The 17,431-nt window shown below is 46.7% G+C and overlaps 1 protein-coding gene across 1 annotated transcript in view; it reads left to right on the plus strand.

Moving 5' to 3' along the window:
* Window positions 1-259: 259 nt before the first annotated feature.
* LOC309415215 (protein patched homolog 1-like) overlaps window positions 260-17,431 on the plus strand; it is a gene marked incomplete at its 3' end in the record, with an annotated part of 105,825 nt that continues 88,653 nt past the window's right edge. Inside the window, exons 1-2 of the mRNA XM_082012666.1 lie at window positions 260-607; window positions 2,237-2,429. Coding sequence (XP_081868792.1) covers window positions 407-607; window positions 2,237-2,429 — 394 coding nt within the window. The 5' untranslated portion in view covers window positions 260-406. The remainder of the gene's footprint in view (window positions 608-2,236; window positions 2,430-17,431) is intronic.

The following is a 17,431-nucleotide window of genomic DNA, read 5'->3' on the forward strand; positions in this document are numbered from 1 at the left end:
CTGAGCGCCGCCGCAGACAGCGGTTTTCCGGAGATAGCGGCGACCAGAGGAAGTGTTTTCAACGGGAGTGGAGGAAAGCGCAGCGGCAGGGGTCGCGTCTGCCCACCCACCCTCCCTGGGTGCGGGGAGCAGCCGCTAACACCTTGGGGACCGCACGCGATGTGGCAATGGGAGGCGCGGGGTGCGACTCGACAGGAGCGGCCGCGGCGGCAGCCACCACCCAACGCCCCGCGTGAAGGGGCCGCGCAGCGGTGGCGGCAGCAGCAGCAGCCCGCAGTCTGCAGCGCCGCCAGCCCCCCGCGGGCCCCGCCGCGCTCCGCGGGTCACTATTGGGCTCCGGGCCCCGCCGCAGTGGCGGCAGCAGCACCAAAGGCAACTCCCTCATCCTGCTGGCAGTGGCGGCAATATGGCCTCAGCCGTTAGCGTGTTGGATCCGGAAACGAACAGCGGTGCGGGGGGCGGCGTCCACTCCGGCCGGGCGGCGAGAAGCAATAGCGGGAGGCGGCGAAGGACCGGAGGGAACCAGCGCGCCGCGGCGCCCGACCGGGAGTATCTGCAGCGACCCAGCTACTGCGATGCGGCTTTCTCCTTGGAGCAGATTTCAAAGGTGCATTCAGTCTCTCAGACCTTTTTCAGAGCTATAGATATATGGTAGTACTATTATTATGGGGGAGGTGTTTTCTCGTGGGGGGTGGAAGGAGGAGATGGAAATGAAACAACCACTAATAAAATGCTGGGAAAAAGAGAGGGACGTCTGTGACTCTTCAGTACGGGAGAGAGTCCTCTCTTTCCCTTCTTGTATATGTTTTTCCTGGTGTGAGTTTGTGCTGCGGAGCGCTCCTCTAGTTAAATTTCCCGGAGGCAGTTTCACCTCTCTCCCGGCCTCCCCCGGGTAGTTTGTGGCCCGCTCTCGCTTTTCCTCTCCTCTCTCCGCTTCCTTTGCTTCTCTCTATTCCCTCATAGCACTCCGTAACTTCATTAACACCGGTTTCTAACCGGAAAAGGGGAAAAAATGAGCGGCTGCTTTCTTGGCAAAAGGTTGTGCTTTTGCGAAATTCTCTACCGAGTGCCGAAAACGCGCCTACCCTCAGAGGGGAGTTCTCATAGCAGAGAAAGTTTGTAACGTTTACCCCAGCGTTCGGAGGAAAAGTAAAAGTTGTAAATAAACTAGTACCGTAAATCTTCTGTGCCGGTCGTACCGAGTCTCCCCTGGCTCACTGGCTTTATTGTTAGCGTGGAAACGTCGGAGGTGCAGGAGCGTGCTGGAAGTCCGACTCGGGAAGGGGAACGGTCCCAACTGCTAACGTCTGCGAACCAAAATATATTCAAAATAAACAACCTCGAGAGACAATGCCTTTCTGCAAAGAGTATTTCATTTCGTGGAGCAGATGTCTAGGCTTTGTAAAAAGGGGAAAGGCAAAAAAATCCATGTGTCTGCCTTCTTCCGTTCACAAATATTGTCGTAATTTACAGATGGCTGCTCTGTTTCCTAATTAAGATCGCACAGTGTCTCCAAACTCTATGGAAATGAATTTTTTATGATCTTACAGCACTGCTTACCATGTGAATCATGCATTTACTACGAAGTTGTGCTAAGGGCTGGGAATGGGAGAAATAGCAACAAATTCCTACAAAGTAGTTTTCCTTCACCATCAACATCCCTCACTGCACCCTCCCTGCCATCAGCCCTTTAGAGGTCTAATGAGAACAGGGAAGGGGACTTATTTTTTTTCTTGACAGGCCTGTTGAGATTCATCAACATAAGTTATTTCTCACCTAGAGCCATGAATCTTGCCAGCATGAATGAGTGTGTTGCAACCTGAACTGGTATCCGTGACTTGAGTGCAAGACAGTGATGGGCAGCTTAGGCAGGGAGCAGGTGCACACACACAGTTTCATTTATATGGATTTCAAGCAGTGATGGAATCCCAAACCTGTGTGGTGGTTTAACAATAGGATGGTTACCAGCAGGTACGCATCTTGGCCTACAGGAATACTTAATGGTGGTTGCAAGCAGCTCAGCTGAGCAATGGGGTGAAGGCCCTTCATGAAGGACAGCATTATTGTCCTTACTCCAAGGGATACAGATATGAGCATTTATGTATAAATAACTGTTCTGCTTGTGTTAGTGCTTGGAGGGGGGGCTTTCCCCATATGTCCTCTTGGAATAAGTGTGCCTTGCCTGTGTCAGTGTCTGTCCTAGCCTCTTAACTACTAACCTTTCCTTGCCTTGTAGGGGAAAGCTACTGGAAGGAAAGCACCACTGTGGCTGAGAGCAAAGTTTCAGAGACTATTATTTAAACTGGGCTGTTACATTCAAAAAAACTGTGGAAAGTTTTTGGTTGTTGGCCTTCTCATATTTGGGGCTTTCGCTGTAGGATTAAGGGCAGCAAATCTTGAAACCAACATGGAGGAGCTGTGGGTGGAAGGTAAGTCTGATATCCCCTTTTTTCTGGTGCTGTTCTTCCCCACATTGCCCCTTCCACCTCAGGAGGTGGATAAAAAGAGCTTGAGTGTCAGAGACTTTAAGAGTGTGTGTGTGTGCACGTGCATGCATGCATGCATGTGTGTATACATATGTATATAATTGACCTTCTCCATGCTTAGGAGGGCCTGCTGACTGGGAGCAGTGCTGGCGGTCAGGGGAAGCCTACATAGCACTGGCTGTGCCCAGCGCTGTGATATTTTGCGGGGGTCTGTGAGGCTGGTGAACACGAGAGAGCATATAGTTTGGGAAGGGGCGGGCAGCAGGGCACGTGGCTCTGGGCAGCACATACCACTTCACCCTCCATGGAGGGCTGCAGGACAGTGGGCTGTGTGCTCTGGGTGAGTGCCTGGCCTTGTCGCTCCCAGCTCTATCGCTTGTCCACCCTCCAGCCCCTTTCTCTGGACATGAGGGCTGCTGGCAGCAGTGTCTTTCTGGCCCCGCTGCCAGAGACGGGAGGCTGTGCTGCAAGGAGGTCCTCCCTTCGCCATTTTGGGAGCACATATGCCCATGACAGGCCATGAGGAGCACAGCCTAGAGGGGTAGGTGCCTATGTGTGGTCCTGTTTTTTTGGACATCTTTCAACTGTGGGGGAGAAACATTTGTCTCAAGGTTTAATAAAAAAAAAAAAAGACTGCTGAAGTCATCTCTGCAGGTCATATGGTCCAACCCCCCCTGCTCAAGCAGGGCCACCTAGAGCCGGTTGCCCATGACCATGTCCAGATGGCTTTTGAATATCTCCAAGAAGGGAGATTCCACAAACTCTCTGGGCAACTGGTTCCAGTGCTCAGTCACCCTCACAGTGAAAAAGGGTTTTCTTATGTTCAGACGGAACCTCCTGTGTTTCACTTTGTGCCCATTGCCTCTGGTCCTGTCACTGGGCTCCACTGAAAAGAGCCTGGCTCTGTCTTCTTTGCAACCTCCCTTCAGGTATTTATATTCATTGATGAGATCTCTCCCTGAGCCTTCTCTTCTCCAGGCTAAACAGTCCCAGCTCTCTCAGCCTTTCCTCATATGTGAGATGCTCCAGTCAGTCCCTTAATCATCTTCATGGCCCTTTGCTGAACTCTCTCCAGTATGTCCATGTCTCTCTTGTACGGGGGAGCCCAGAACTGGACACAGGACTCCAGGTGTGGCCTCACCAGTGCTGAATAAAGGGGAAGGGTTACCTCCATTGACCTGCAGTTGGAACCTGCTGTGTACAACACGGGGCAGTCCATGATCTCCTACAGAGGTCTCCCCTGCAGCACACCCCACCCACCAAACCCCTGTCAATTATTTCAGTGCAGCTATTACATTCTAAATCACTGATAGGTCTCTGTCAAATTCTGTCTTGACAGGTATTCACGTCATTGCTCAGGGTTGATGCTCATTGCTGAAAAGCTCATGCATCAAAAGAATAACTTAAGTATTTAAAATTCCTCTTTCATCTTTAAGAGTTTTAACGCAGTGAAACTCTAGTTTAGTCTAGAATAGTGTGACTATTCTTCAGTCACTGAGAAGGTAAAGGGTGAAACCTGAACTCATTGAAAGCAGTGGCAGAACTTGGAATTACTTTAGTGTAGCCAGGCCTTCACCCAGCATTTGTACAAAACTGTACCAGACTAATACATGACAATTGCCCCCACTCTACATATTATGGGAAGGGCAAGAGGAGGATCTTGTTCTGTAGAACTGGCACTCCCCCTAAGTTGTAAGAACATGGTTCCTTTTGCCTTTCAAACTTCAGAGGAGTTTAATTTACTTGAGGCTCCAGAAAATTAATCTTCATTATTATTTCTAAACTTATTGTGCTGTGGCTAATGTCTGTGCCAGAATGTGCTCTATAAATCCTTGTTTGGAAGGGTCTATTTCCTTTTCTGTTGGAACATGTATGCTTAGACAGGGCACTGCCTTGGTTGCACCATTCCTTTCTTCTTCTCTCCTGAGCTTTGAGTGAATTCCTGCACCCTGGGGATGTTGCTGGTTATGAACAGGTTGAGATGGGCATTTTTGTAGTACTAGAGAGCCTGGAGATTTTGATGCATAAATCCAGGAGTGAAATAGAACAGTTGAAAGCCACATTACTTTCTTATTCCCTATGCCACTGCTGTTGAGCAGGAACAGAGGGAATGTAGGTAAGCAGTAGGGCAGGCTGTTGCTGGAGTTGTGGTGCCATGTGGAAGTATTGAGTGATTTGAAGTCTGCTAGTTCCTATTACTTGTTAAGTGGACTCTTTTGTAGAGAGTGGGCCTTCCTTTCTCATTATTCCTCATCAGACACTGGGTTCAGACAAGAGTGAACTCTCAAAGCCGTAGACACTCAAACTTAATTTCAACAGAGAATGCATTAAGAAAAACTCCTCACCCTGACTCCATCTATTTTCATGATTTATCTTTTCTGTGGGAAGAGATGGTCCAACAACTGTTACTAAATAGTATTTGTGGTGGCTCCTCAGAAAGGTAGTAATACCCACAATGTTCTTGACTGGTCAACAAATTTAAAGGATATTGCATAAAAGTGAGTGTTTCAGTTATGCATAACTGTTAGGAGGCTCCAAAATATGACAGCTTCCAGGTGTATGAACTGACTGATTCCTTTGTTTAGATTATGCTCCACAGCAGATGCCTAGATTAGTGCTGGCTGGACAAAACTATGGGAGATTTGTCTGGTTTCCACAATGCCATGTTTATATTTCATTTGGATTTCTCCTTCAAAGCTGACCTCCCTATGACCTGTTGGAGTTGTGTCCACTGGGATGCTAATTTTACCGTGTCTGCAACTGCTTTCCTTTTGGTGTCTAATGGAATATGTTCTCATCTTGATACTCATGGATTTTTATGCATGACTTGTTAACATAACAGTGAATTATGCACTTCAACCTATGAGCAGTCAGATAAAACTCTGCTTGCAAAGTTTTCTGCCCCACAGCTAGCTATTTAAGAATATTCCGATTGGTTAAAATACTGTTTTGATTATAGGCCTTGCAGTACTGTTCTTTGTCAGGCTTTTTCTCCTGTGTATAGAATTAAGTTCAGTCTTCCAGCCTTTGCACAGTGTTTTTTCTCTCCAAAGGTGATGATGTGGCTATACATGGTCCTAGCTGCTCTTTTTGGAGTTCAGTAGGAGCTAAAGTGCAGAATTTTACTGAGCAGTTCATTATTCTTTGTCTATCCCATGTGTCTACCCTACAGTTGTATATATTTTATCTTCCTTATTTATCTTCAATATGCCTTTGCTTCATTTCTCTAATCACTCCAGTTTTGTACTATGCAGGAAGTCTTTCCCTATTTGTGATTGTTAGTAATTCTATCTGTGAAAACCTGAAGAAGCCAGTAAAACTCCTTAATGGCTAAGTGACAGTTCTACAGTAAGGAGTGTAGTCTCCTGTCAGAGTTTAGAAAGATATACATACACAACTTCCGCTATTACTAGTAGAAACTATGAGTTTCTACTGTTAATGCTTTACTGAGGGAGCAGACTTCTGAGATGGTGCCTCACAAGAGAAAACTCAGTGCTATGGAGTATGATTTGGAATCTCCATCCTTGGAGATATTAAAAACCTGACTGGACACAGTTCTGGACAACCCACTGTAGCTGACCCTGCTTGAGCAGGGGGGATGGACTAGATGATCTCACGAGGACCCTTCCAACCTAAACGATTCTGTGATTTCTGTGTACTGAAAATGCATAGTATCTTATAATAGCCACTTTATTTCTCTGCCCATGAATCAAGAGGGAGAACAGGAAAATGTTTGGCTCCTGTCTTGCATGATCTCTGCTATTTATTTTTCTGTTTACAGTATGCTAAATATGAACAATGAATGCCAGATGTTCATCCTTGTTGTTCATCCAGTGATGTTGACTTGTAATAATTTTGACCCATTGTGTATTGTAGGGTCTTACTAAAAATAGGTGGGATGGAATGACAAGGAATAACTTTGAATTCAGAATTTTTTTTTTTTAAATCTTATTCGTAGCTGTATAAACTTTTTTCTTTAATAGGAAGGTTTAATAACCATAAATACTATTTTCTTGCGCTTTTTTCCTGTTATTTTTATTCAGCATCACCTCAGTTGCTGTAAACAACCTTAATTGGCCAGAAATAGCAGTTTTCTGAGATAAAAAGCCCTGTATAGAAACTGCTGGCCATATATATTTTTTCATGTATGGGAAGATTTTAATTTTGTTTCAGAATTAATGTCTTGGCTTTAACTTCTGCTTGTTTTTTTGAAAACTTAGTTGTTTCAGTCCTTGAGCAAAATATGAGGTAAGGGAATGAGGAAAAACATGACTCCTTCTACAAAGATGCTGATCCTTTAGAGAATTGTACAGAACTTCATTCCGGCTTCAAATATACAAGTCTTCGTTGTATATTTGAAATATCTGTATATTGCTCATGTGCAAGAAAAAACTGATATTTTAAGGCACTTGTATGATTCCCTTCACCCCCCAGAATCATTGCTTAAGGGCTTCTGGCCTCTAGCTCAGGAATCCTGCCCAAAAATGCCAGATGTATTACACAGTCAAGTATTACAATGTAGTGTTCTGTGCCATGAGATCAAGGTGGTCCATCTATTTTAAAAAAAGAAAAGAAAAGGGGAAAACCCACACACTCTGAAATAGGCACAGTAGTTGTAGTGTTATTTGTGTGTTTGGCTGCACAGACAGTATTTTGGAGCTGAAAGAGTGAAAATAAATTAGTGCTTTGAACTGGCAGATAATGATAACTGAAACAGATGCTAGAAATTGAGATATGGCTTGGCTGAGTCTGCTTAATTTAGTGAAACAGGCATGTAATATGTAAAATATTAGAGAAAAGTAAAGACCTTCACCATGTACTCACGCACATGGAAGCAGAGTGGACAAAGGATGGAAAGTAGGGAAGGCAGAGGCATAGGGTTCTTCCTGACCTCATGCTGTGTAATGGAAAGACTGAGTGTGTTACTGCATCTTCAAGAAGGAAATCTTAAAGGCGCAGGAGCAGGCGGACCCATGTGCCGTAAGAAGAGCTGGCGGGGAAGGCGACTGGCCTGGCTGAACAGGGGGATTTTGCTGGGACTCAGGGAAAAGAGGAGAGTTTATCACCTCTGGAAGAAGGGGCAGGCAACTCACGAAGAGTACAAGGATCTCATTAGGTCAAGCAGGGACAAAATTAGAAAGGCAAAAGCCCAGCTAGAGCTCAGTCTGGCCACCGTTGTAAAGGATAATAAAAAATGTTTTTACAAATATATTAACAACAAAAAGGGAGGCAAGGAGAATCTCCATCCCCTACTGGATATAGCGGGGAACATTGTCTCCAAGGACGAGGACAAGGCTGAGGTACTTAATGCCTTCTTTGCCTCAGTCTTTAATAGCCAGTCCAGGTATCCGCAGGGTATTCAGCCCCCTGAGCTGGAAGACGGGGATGGAGAGCACAATGTACTCCTCATAATCCAGGAGGAAGCAGTCAAGGACATGCTAAACCACCTGGACACCCACAAGTCTATGGGGCCTGATGGGATCCACCCGAGAGTACTGAGAGAGCTGGCGGAGGAGCTTGCCAAGCCCCTCTCCATCGTTTATCAGCAGTCCTGGTTAACAGGGCAGGTCCCAGATGACTGGAGGCTTGCCAATGTGATGCCCATCTACAAGAAAGGCCGGAAGGAGGATCCTGGGAACTACAGGCCTGTCAGCCTGACCTCTGTACCGGGGAAGATTATGGAGCGGTTGGTCTTGAGAGTGCTCACAGGGCATGTGCAGGACAACCAAGGGATCAGGCCCAGCCAGCATGGGTTCATGAAAGGCAGGTCCTGCTTGACCAACCTGATCTCCTTCTATGACCAGGTGACCCGCCTAGTGGATGAGGGAAAGACTGTGGACGCTGTCTACCTGGACTTTAGTAAAGCCTTTGACAGCATCTCCCACAGCATTCTCCTGGAGAAACTGGCGGCTCGTGGCTTAGACAGGTTTACTCTTCGCTGGGTGAGGAACTGGCTGGATGGCCGAGCCCAGAGAGTTGTGGTGAACGGCGTTAAATCCGGCTGGCGGCCGGTCACAAGCGGTGTTCCCCAGGGCTCGGTTCTGGGGCCGGTCTTGTTCAATATCTTTATTGATGATCTGGATGAGGGGATCGAGTGCTCCCTCAGTAAGTTTGCAGATGACACCAAGTTGGGTGGGAGTGTTGATCTGCTGGAGGGTAGGAGGGCTCTGCAGAGGGATCTGGACAGGCTGGATCGATGGGCAGAGGTCAACTGTATGAGGTTTAATAAGGCCAAGTGCAGGGTCCTGCACTTCGGCCACCACAACCCCATGCAACGCTACAGGCTTGGGGAGGAGTGGCTGGAGAGCAGCCTGGCGGAAAGGGACCTGGGGGTGCTGGTTGACAGCTGGCTGAACATGAGCCAGCAGTGTGCCCAGGTGGCCAAGAAGGCCAACAGCATCCTGGCCTGTATCAGGAATAGTGTGGCCAGCAGGAGTAGGGCAGTGACCGTGCCCCTGTACTCGGCACTGGTGAGGCCGCAACTTGAATACTGTGTTCAGTTTTGGGCCCCTCACTACAAGAAGGATGTTGAGGTGCTGGAGCGTGTCCAGAGAAGGGCAACAAAGCTGGTGAGGTGTCTGGAGCACAAGTCTTATGAGGAGCGTCTGAGGGAACTGGGGTTGTTTAGTCTGGAGAAGAGGAGGCTGAGAGGAGACCTTATCACTCTCTACAACTACCTGAAAGGGGGTTGTGGTGACAAGGGTTTTGGTCTCTTCTCCCAAGTAACCAGCGATAGGACGAGAGGAAATGGCCCCAAGTTGCGCCAGGGGAGGTTTGGATTGGATATTAGGAAAAATTTCTTCACTGAGAGGGTGGTCAGGCATTGGAACAGGCTGCCCAGGGAGGTGGTGGAGTCGCCATCTCTGGAAGTGTTCAAAAAACGTGTGGATGTGGCGCTTCAAGACATGGTTTAGGGGACATGGTGGCGCTGGATTAATGGTTGGACTTGATGATCTTGAAGGTCCTTTCCAACCTAGTGATTCTGTGATTCTGTGGTCTTCTGGATATAAACATTGCAGAGCTGTTCTTGTCTTTAGTTAAATATCCTTTGGTGTGTATTAACAATTAATTACCTTCCAGTGTGCTTATCTTCTTCTGATTCAGTAGTGAATATAGGAGGTTTATTTGCACATTTTTCCATTTTATATATGAACATGTAATTTCATAACACTTAAAAACTAGTTGAAAGGAGATTCCGCAAATCTGACCTGAAAGGGCAATTGCCAAGGGTGATGCAATAATCAGATTTACATTTGGGTTATTGGACAAATCTCTGAGTTCCTGTAGCTTCCATGGATGTGTGCAGAGGGGAAAGGAGTTATAGGAAGTTATTTGTATGTGATAAATTATATTTAAATAGCTACAGGAATGTAATCCCAATGCAGATCTGAGTGCAGTCTCCTTAGTAAGATAGCCAGAAGAAAAATAAACTTTAGGAACCAACTCTCTGTTGCCCAGAGAGGTGATAGATGCCCAGAATGCCTGGAAACATTCAAGGTCAGGTTGGACGGGGGTCTGAGCAACCTGATCTAGTTGAAGATGTCCCTGCTCATTGCAGGGGGGTTGGACTAGATGACCTTTAAAGGTCCCTTCCAACCCAAATTATTCTATGATTCTATGTTTAAGTGGTAAATAATAGAAAATATGATACTCTAGTGCAAGTTATTAAGACCGTGAAGCAAAATAAAACTAAAATGTGTTTATTATGACTATCAACTGTAGATAAAAGCTAGCAACTCGAGAGAATTGTGATCAGGCCTAAACATCTATCTAGAGATTTGGGGAAATAGGATGACCTTTTTTATTCCTTTTTTTTCTTTTTTTTTTTTTTTTTTAATAAGGTACAGTTTCACATGGCTGGCAAAAGAAATCTTTCCCCCTTTTTGTTTCCCACACCAATTGATTTATCATTTTGCTTGCAAGCAGACTTAGAATGTTAGGGCAGGAACACACTCATTTTTTTTTCATAACTTTTTTGTTAAGGACCAAAACCAGTTGACTTGAATAAATTTTTCTGTGGTCTGAATGAAGCCAGCAGCATGGAAAAATCTTGCCACTCAGGTCTATCTGAATGTACATTTCAGCCACACAGTAAGCTGTATTGGTAGGCAGTGGACTGCTAAATACAACCGTTTTTCACAGCAGAGTGTTAGACAGGTGATTAGCATAATTAGCACAGAGTAGGCTATACATATGGTAATGTTAAGTGTGTAAATGCCAGCTGCGATGTAAAATTTATGTCAGGGGATGACAGGGCTGTGCGAAAGTATTGTGTTACAGCTGCAGGTCAAAGCCTCCACTGCTTTACCTCCTTTTCCTGTGTTGGTGAATGTGCTAAACTAAAGAGGAAGACAGGCAGAAGTATAACAGATAAGGCTTTGCACAGAACTGGGCAGTTCAAGAGGGACTGCTCTTAAAAAAAAAAAAAAAGCTTCAAAACTACGCACACACACACACACGCAAAACAAACGTTCCCCTATTTCACTATAGATTTTTTTTTTGCATCATACAGGCTACAAATGTGTTCCTGTCTTTGTGTGATGCCCTTATGATGGGGGGAGGGGTATCTTTGGGGAAAAAGGTAAGAGTTTGGTAATTGTGTTTTAAGGAACAAAAACAAAAAATTGAATTCTGCTGCTCCTTTCTGCATTCCAGCCCACAGTTTCTTTTTTTTGTCTCTGTTACTTATTGTACTTAGGGTCTAGGAATTAAATAGCCTTGAAAGTAACAGCATTATATGTAATAAAATATCAACAGTGCAACAATCTTCAAGTTGCATGACTGGTTTTAGAGTAAGTGCCAAAAGTTCCTCTGTGGTTTTGTGTGTGGGTTGCTACACTTATTCCCCAGGTTCCTCCCACCTCCTAAACCACTAAATTTTTTATAAATTTAAATTTACTAATACAGATTTCTTGTTTAAGTAATACAGCATTGAAGTGTACACATCTTTTTAAACAGCTGATGGGGAAATCTGTACATTTCTTTTTTGCCATAAACTGTTCATTCATATATTTCACATTTGCAACTTTTTTCTTTTGTATTGTTTTGTAGTCAGCTATAAGGAGTGGTGGTGTTGACAGAATATAGTTCCCACCACACTGACCTTGTGATGACAGTTCCTCACAGCTGCAGGGAGTCCTTATGAATCAACCCCTAATCCAGATAATCCTGATCGCAAAAAAATCATGAAAGTGGTTCCTGGTGATGTGTGTTTCCCTGCACAGACGCGGTGAGAAGAAAGTGTTAGAAATAAATCAGTCCAGAGTGATGATTCTTCACAGGCTGGGGGAGCCCGAGTGTGAAGCTGGGGGCTTCCATTGTGTTCTGCCCCATGCGGCCTCAAGTGGAAAGACAATGAAAGGAGGGCTCGCTGTATAATGGTGAAAATAGTGCTCAGTGCCGAGAGGTGATGTCAACTCCACAGAAATTGAGGGAAAGGAGCTGGGGTTAATGTTATGCGACAAGCTGAATGCACTCATAGAAAGCGTATATTGCAAGCACTGACACTGCCTTTATACAGATTTTAGGAGGTCTTAACTAATTGTACAGAAATCAGTTTAGTAAAATCTCTAGTATTTTATGTATACTTGCTACAGCAGGGGCATTTTTCCTCCTATTTCTAATAATTTTGGGTTTAAAGGGAGAATAGATCAATTTTGTAATGTGGTAGGATTGGTAGTGAAGTAAAATTATCTGAATGATCAGGCTAGCCAAAAGTAGAAAGTTTTGTGGTGTTGGTTTGTTCATTCGTTTAACTTTCTTTTCCAGTTCTTTGTGTTTTAGAATAAACTTAGACATATGGTCATACTCTCAGTATATCTGACAGAAATTTCTAATTACAGTCATACACAAAGTCAAATGTGTTCTTTACTACTTGGTATGAATAGCAAGCAAACTAAGAGAAATGGACCTCTTGACAGATGCAGACTATCTTGGGAGCTGGTGGCCAGTAAGAAATATTGAGATGGGGGGACCTGTGACAGGCAGCAGGTTCAGTGCTGGGAGGAGCAGTGACCTGACCTGATTGTCTCCAACAGTGAGAGCAGTTTTGCTTCAGTGCAAAGCAATTCATAAGGAAGCTTACAACAGATGGTACAGCAAGCAGCTGGTAGGGAATACTTGGAAGAAACTGTACCCTGTTAGTTTTAAACTAACTTTAACCATGTTAGTTTTGATAACCAACAGTTATTTTTTTACCAACAGAAACTGTAACCATGTTAGTTTTGCTGTCTCCTAAAAACACCATTTAGGAAATGGTATCCCCTAAAAGGTTCTGGATAACAAATTTGTCTTAACTGTTTTCTGTTCCTTTAAAAATTTGTATTCAGATTTTGTGCTACTACATATACAGATAAAACTGTGCCATCCCAGGAGTATAGATGAAAAGGCTTAAAAAAGCTGCTTTTAATCACACAGGAAAACAATTACATATTTGAGGAAAAGGCATGGAGAGGTTAAATGAAAAGTTGGATCTCGAGGAAAACTGACATCTATGGAACAACACAACAAATTGGTTTTAACGTATTACCTAGCAGACGCTCTTAGTCAAGTTAAAGTAAGTTCAAACAATTATATTGTGGAGGGTTTGACCTTGGCTAGATTCCAGGTGCCCACCAAAGCCATTCTATCACTTCCCCTCCTCAGCTGGACAGGGGAGAGAAAATATAACGAGAAGCTTATGGGTCCAGATAAGGACAGGGAGAGATTATTCAGCAGTTATCACAGGTAACACAGACTCAACTTGGGGAAATTAGTTTAATTTATTGCCAATGAAAATCAGAGTAGGATAATGAGAACCAAAACCAAATCTTAAATCACCTTCCCCCTCCCTTCTTCATGGGCTCAACTTTGCTCCTGAATTCTCTACCACCTCCCCCCCGAGTGGCACAGCGGGATGGGGAATGGGGGTTGTGGTCAGTTCATCACACGCTGTTTTCTGCTGCTCCTTCCTCCTCAAGGGAAGGACTCACACTCTTCCCCTGCTCCAGTGTAGTGTCCCTCCCACAGGAGAGAGTTCTCCACGAACTTCTCCAACATGAGTCCTTCCCACAGGCTGCAGTTCTTCACAAACAGCCTGGGTCCCTTCCATGGGGTGCAGTCCTTCAGGAACAGACTGCTTCAGCATGGGTCCCCCATGTAGTCGCAAGCTGTGCCAGCAAACCTGCTCCAGCGTGGACTCCTCTCTCCATGGGTCCACAGGTCCTTGCTCCAGCTTGCTCCAGCGCAGGCTGCCCACGGGGTCACAGCCTCCTTCGGGCATCCACCTGCTTTGGCATGGGGTCCTCCATGGGTTGCAGGTGGATATCTGCTCCACTGTGGAGCTCCATGGGCTGCATGGGGACAGCCTGCCTCACTATGGTCTTCACTGTGGGCTGCAGGGGAATCTCTGCTCCGGCACCTGAAGCACGTCGTCCCCCTCCTTCTTCACTGACCTTGGTGTCTGCAGAGTTGTTTTCACACACTCTCACTCCTCTCTCTGGCTGCAAAATGCTGTGTGCTGTTTTTTTCCCCCTTCTTAAATATGTTATCACAGAGGTGCTACGACTGTTGCTGACTGGCTTGGCTTTGGCCAGTGGTGGGTCTGTCTTGGAGCCGACTGGCACTGGCTCCATTGGACACAGGGGAAGCTTCTAGCAGCTTCTCGCAGAAGTCACCCCTGCAACCTGCACAACTACCAAAACCTTGCCACGCAAACCCAATACGTATATTCATATGTTTTTAAATCATTAGGCTTAGACCTTGAAGCCCATTACATGCTTTGCTCAGAAGAACTCCTGGAAACTTTAGAGCAATGAAGCTGGTGAGGGGTCTGGAGCACAGGTCTTATGAGGAGAGACTGAGGGAACCGGGGTTGTTTAGTCTGGAGAAAACAAGGCAGAGGGGAGACATTATCACTGTCTATAACTACCTGAAAGGGGGTTGTGGCGAGGTGGGTGTTGGTTTCTTCTCCCAAGTAACAAGCGACAGAGCAAGAGGAAATGGCCTCAAGTTGGCCAGGGGAGGCTTGGATTGGATATTAGGAAAAATGTCTTAACTGAAAGGGTTGTGAAGCATTGGAACAGGCTGCCGAGGGAGGTGGTGGAGTCACCATACCTGGGGGTATTTAAAAGACATGTAGAGATGGTGCTTAGGGACATGGTTTAGTGGTAGGCTTGGCAGCGCTATGTTAACGGTTGGACTTGATGATCTTTTGCAATCTAAATAATTCTGTGATTCTATGATTCGGTCATTTTCAATATGATTGAGGATTTTGGCCTGCTATTAAGAACTCATGAACAGGGCGGGCGAACAGGGTGTGGCACATCAGTTTGCCCGGCAGTTCGCGCAGGCAGGGTGTGCAGGGAAGGCGTGTGGGTGGGGCACACTCCCCCGCCCCTGGCACTAGAGGCTTTCTCAACGAGTGGTCATCAGCCTCCCAGAAGAGGCTCAGCCATGGTCTCCACTTGGCTGAAAGCTGTGGCCAAAAGAATGTGGCGACCAAGACAGAGCTCCCACTCAAGCATGCGTCTGTCCAGGTGCAAAGAGTGCCTGAGTCTGTCACTTGTGCCGGAGGCTAGTGGAGACAACACCTGTGTGTGGTGTGATCAGGTGAATGATCTGCTCAGCCTGGTGGCAGAGCTGAAGGAGGAAGAGGAGAGGCTGAGGAGTATCAGGGAGTGTGAGAGGGAGATAGATTGCTGGAGCCACGCTCTGCCATCCCTGAGGCAAAGGCAGCAGGTGGAGGCTCCACAAGCAGCAGGGAATCCCCTGCCCTCTTGCTGCTGGGCAGGAGGAGAGGGCCTAAGAGACGAGGCGGAATGGGAACAGGTCCCTCCTCAGGGTACCAGGCGAATCCCCTCCCGGCCTCCCTCACCGTCCCAGCTGCCCTTACACAACAGGTATGGGGCTCGGGAACTTGAGGGCCAGGCAAATGAGGACTTTGATGAAAGTCCATCCAGGGGGTGCCTAGGGTGAGTCAGCCAGCCCCATGCATCAAGACTTCCTCTGCTAAGAAAAAAAGGAGGGTAATTGTCATAGGCGATTCCCTTCTGAGAGGAATAGAGGCCCCAATATGCTGACCGGACCCAACCCACAGGGAAGTCTGCTGCCTCCCTGGGACCCTGGTGAGAGATGTTACTAGGAAACTCCCTGGTTCGGTTCGGCCCACTGATCACTATGTGCTGTTGGTTATGCAGGTTGGCAGCGACGAGGTTGCGCAAAGAAGTCTAAAAGCAATTAAAAGGGACTTCAGAGTGCTGGGGTGACTGGTTGATGGAGCGGGAGCACAGGTAGTGTATTCATCAATCCCTTCAGTGGCAGGGAGGAATGCTGAAAGGAACAGGAAAACGCACCTGGTTAACACGTGGCTCAGAGGCTGGTGCTGTTGGCAGAATTTTGTTTTTTTTGACCATGGGGCTGTTTACGCGGCACCGGGCCTCCTGGCAGCAGACAGAGTTCAACTATCTCCAAGGGGGAAAAGGATTCTTGCTTACGAGTTGGCGGGGCTCATTGAGAGGACTTTAAACTAGATTAGAAGAGGGAAGGGGAAAAAACAGGCTCCCTAGAGATGAGTCTAGGGGTGGCATGCTGATGCTGGGAGTCAAATTGATAGCACAGCTCAAGTGCATCTATACCAACGCACGCAGCATGGGCAGCAAACAGGAGGAGCTGGAAGCCTTTGTGCAGCGGGACAGCTATTACTTAGTCGCCATCACAGAGGCCGTCTTGGGCTTAGCAAACACGAAATGATAGAATTCTCGATTCTTGGGGAAGTAAGGAGGGGGGTCAGCAAAACCACTACCATGGACTTGCGGAGGGCAGACTTGGGCCTGTTCAGGTCACGGGCTGAGAGAGTCCCTTGGGAGACAGTCCTGAAGGGCAAGGGGGTCCAGGAAGGCTGGACAGTCTTCAAGAAGGAAATCTTAAAGGCGCAGGAGCAGGCAGTCCCCATGTGCCGCAAGAAGAGCTGGCGGGGAAGACGACCGGCCTGGATGAACAGGGAGATTTGCTGGGACTCAGGGAAAAGAAGAGAGTTTATCACCTCTGGAAGAAGGGGCAGGCAACTCACGAAGAGTACAAGGACCTCTTTAGGTCATGCAGAGAGAAAATTAGAAAGGCAAAAGCCCAGCTAGAACTCAATCTGGCCATGGACGTAAAGGATAATAAAAAATGTTTTTACAAATATATTAACAACAAAAAGAGAGGCAAGGAGAATCTCCATCCTTTATTGGATATGGCGGGGAACATTGTCTCCAAGGATGAGGAAAAGGCTGAGGTACTTAATGCCTTCTTTGCCTCAGTCTTTAATAGTCAGACTAAGTATCCTCAGGTTATTCAGCTCTCTGAGCTGGAAGACGGAGACGGAGAGCAGAATAAACTCCCCATAATCCAGGAGGAAGCAGTTAAGGACCTGCTATGCCACCTGGACACCCACAAGTCTATGGGGCCTGATGGGATCCACCCGAGAGTACTGAGGGAGCTGGTGGAGGAGCTTGCCAAGCCACTCTCCATCATTTATCAGCAGTCCTGGTTAACAGGGGAGGTCCCAGAAGACTGGAGGCTTACCAATGTGATGCCCATCTACAAGAAAGACTGGAAGGAGGATTCTGGGAACTACAGGCCTGTCAGCCTGGCCTCGGTACCAGGGAAGATTATGGAGAGGTTCATCTTGAGAGTGCTCACAGGGCACCTGCAGGACAACCAAGGGATCAGGCCCGGCCAGCATGGGTTCATGAAAGGCAGGTCCTGCTTGACCAGCCTGATCTCCTTCTATGACCAGGTGACCCGCCTAGTGGATGAGGGGAAGGCTGTGGATGTTGTTCTGCCTGGACTTTAGTAAAGCCTTTGACACCATCTCCCACAGCATTCTCCTGGAGAAACTGGCGGCCCATTGACACGGAAGTCTCGGACACGACGCGTACGACCAATATAATCAGGTCAATGCCGTTTATTGTCTTGTCTGACTC

The sequence above is a fragment of the Phaethon aethereus genome (assembly GCF_964289735.1).
Source record: "Phaethon aethereus genome assembly, chromosome: W".
NCBI classification, from domain to species: domain Eukaryota; kingdom Metazoa; phylum Chordata; class Aves; order Phaethontiformes; family Phaethontidae; genus Phaethon; species Phaethon aethereus.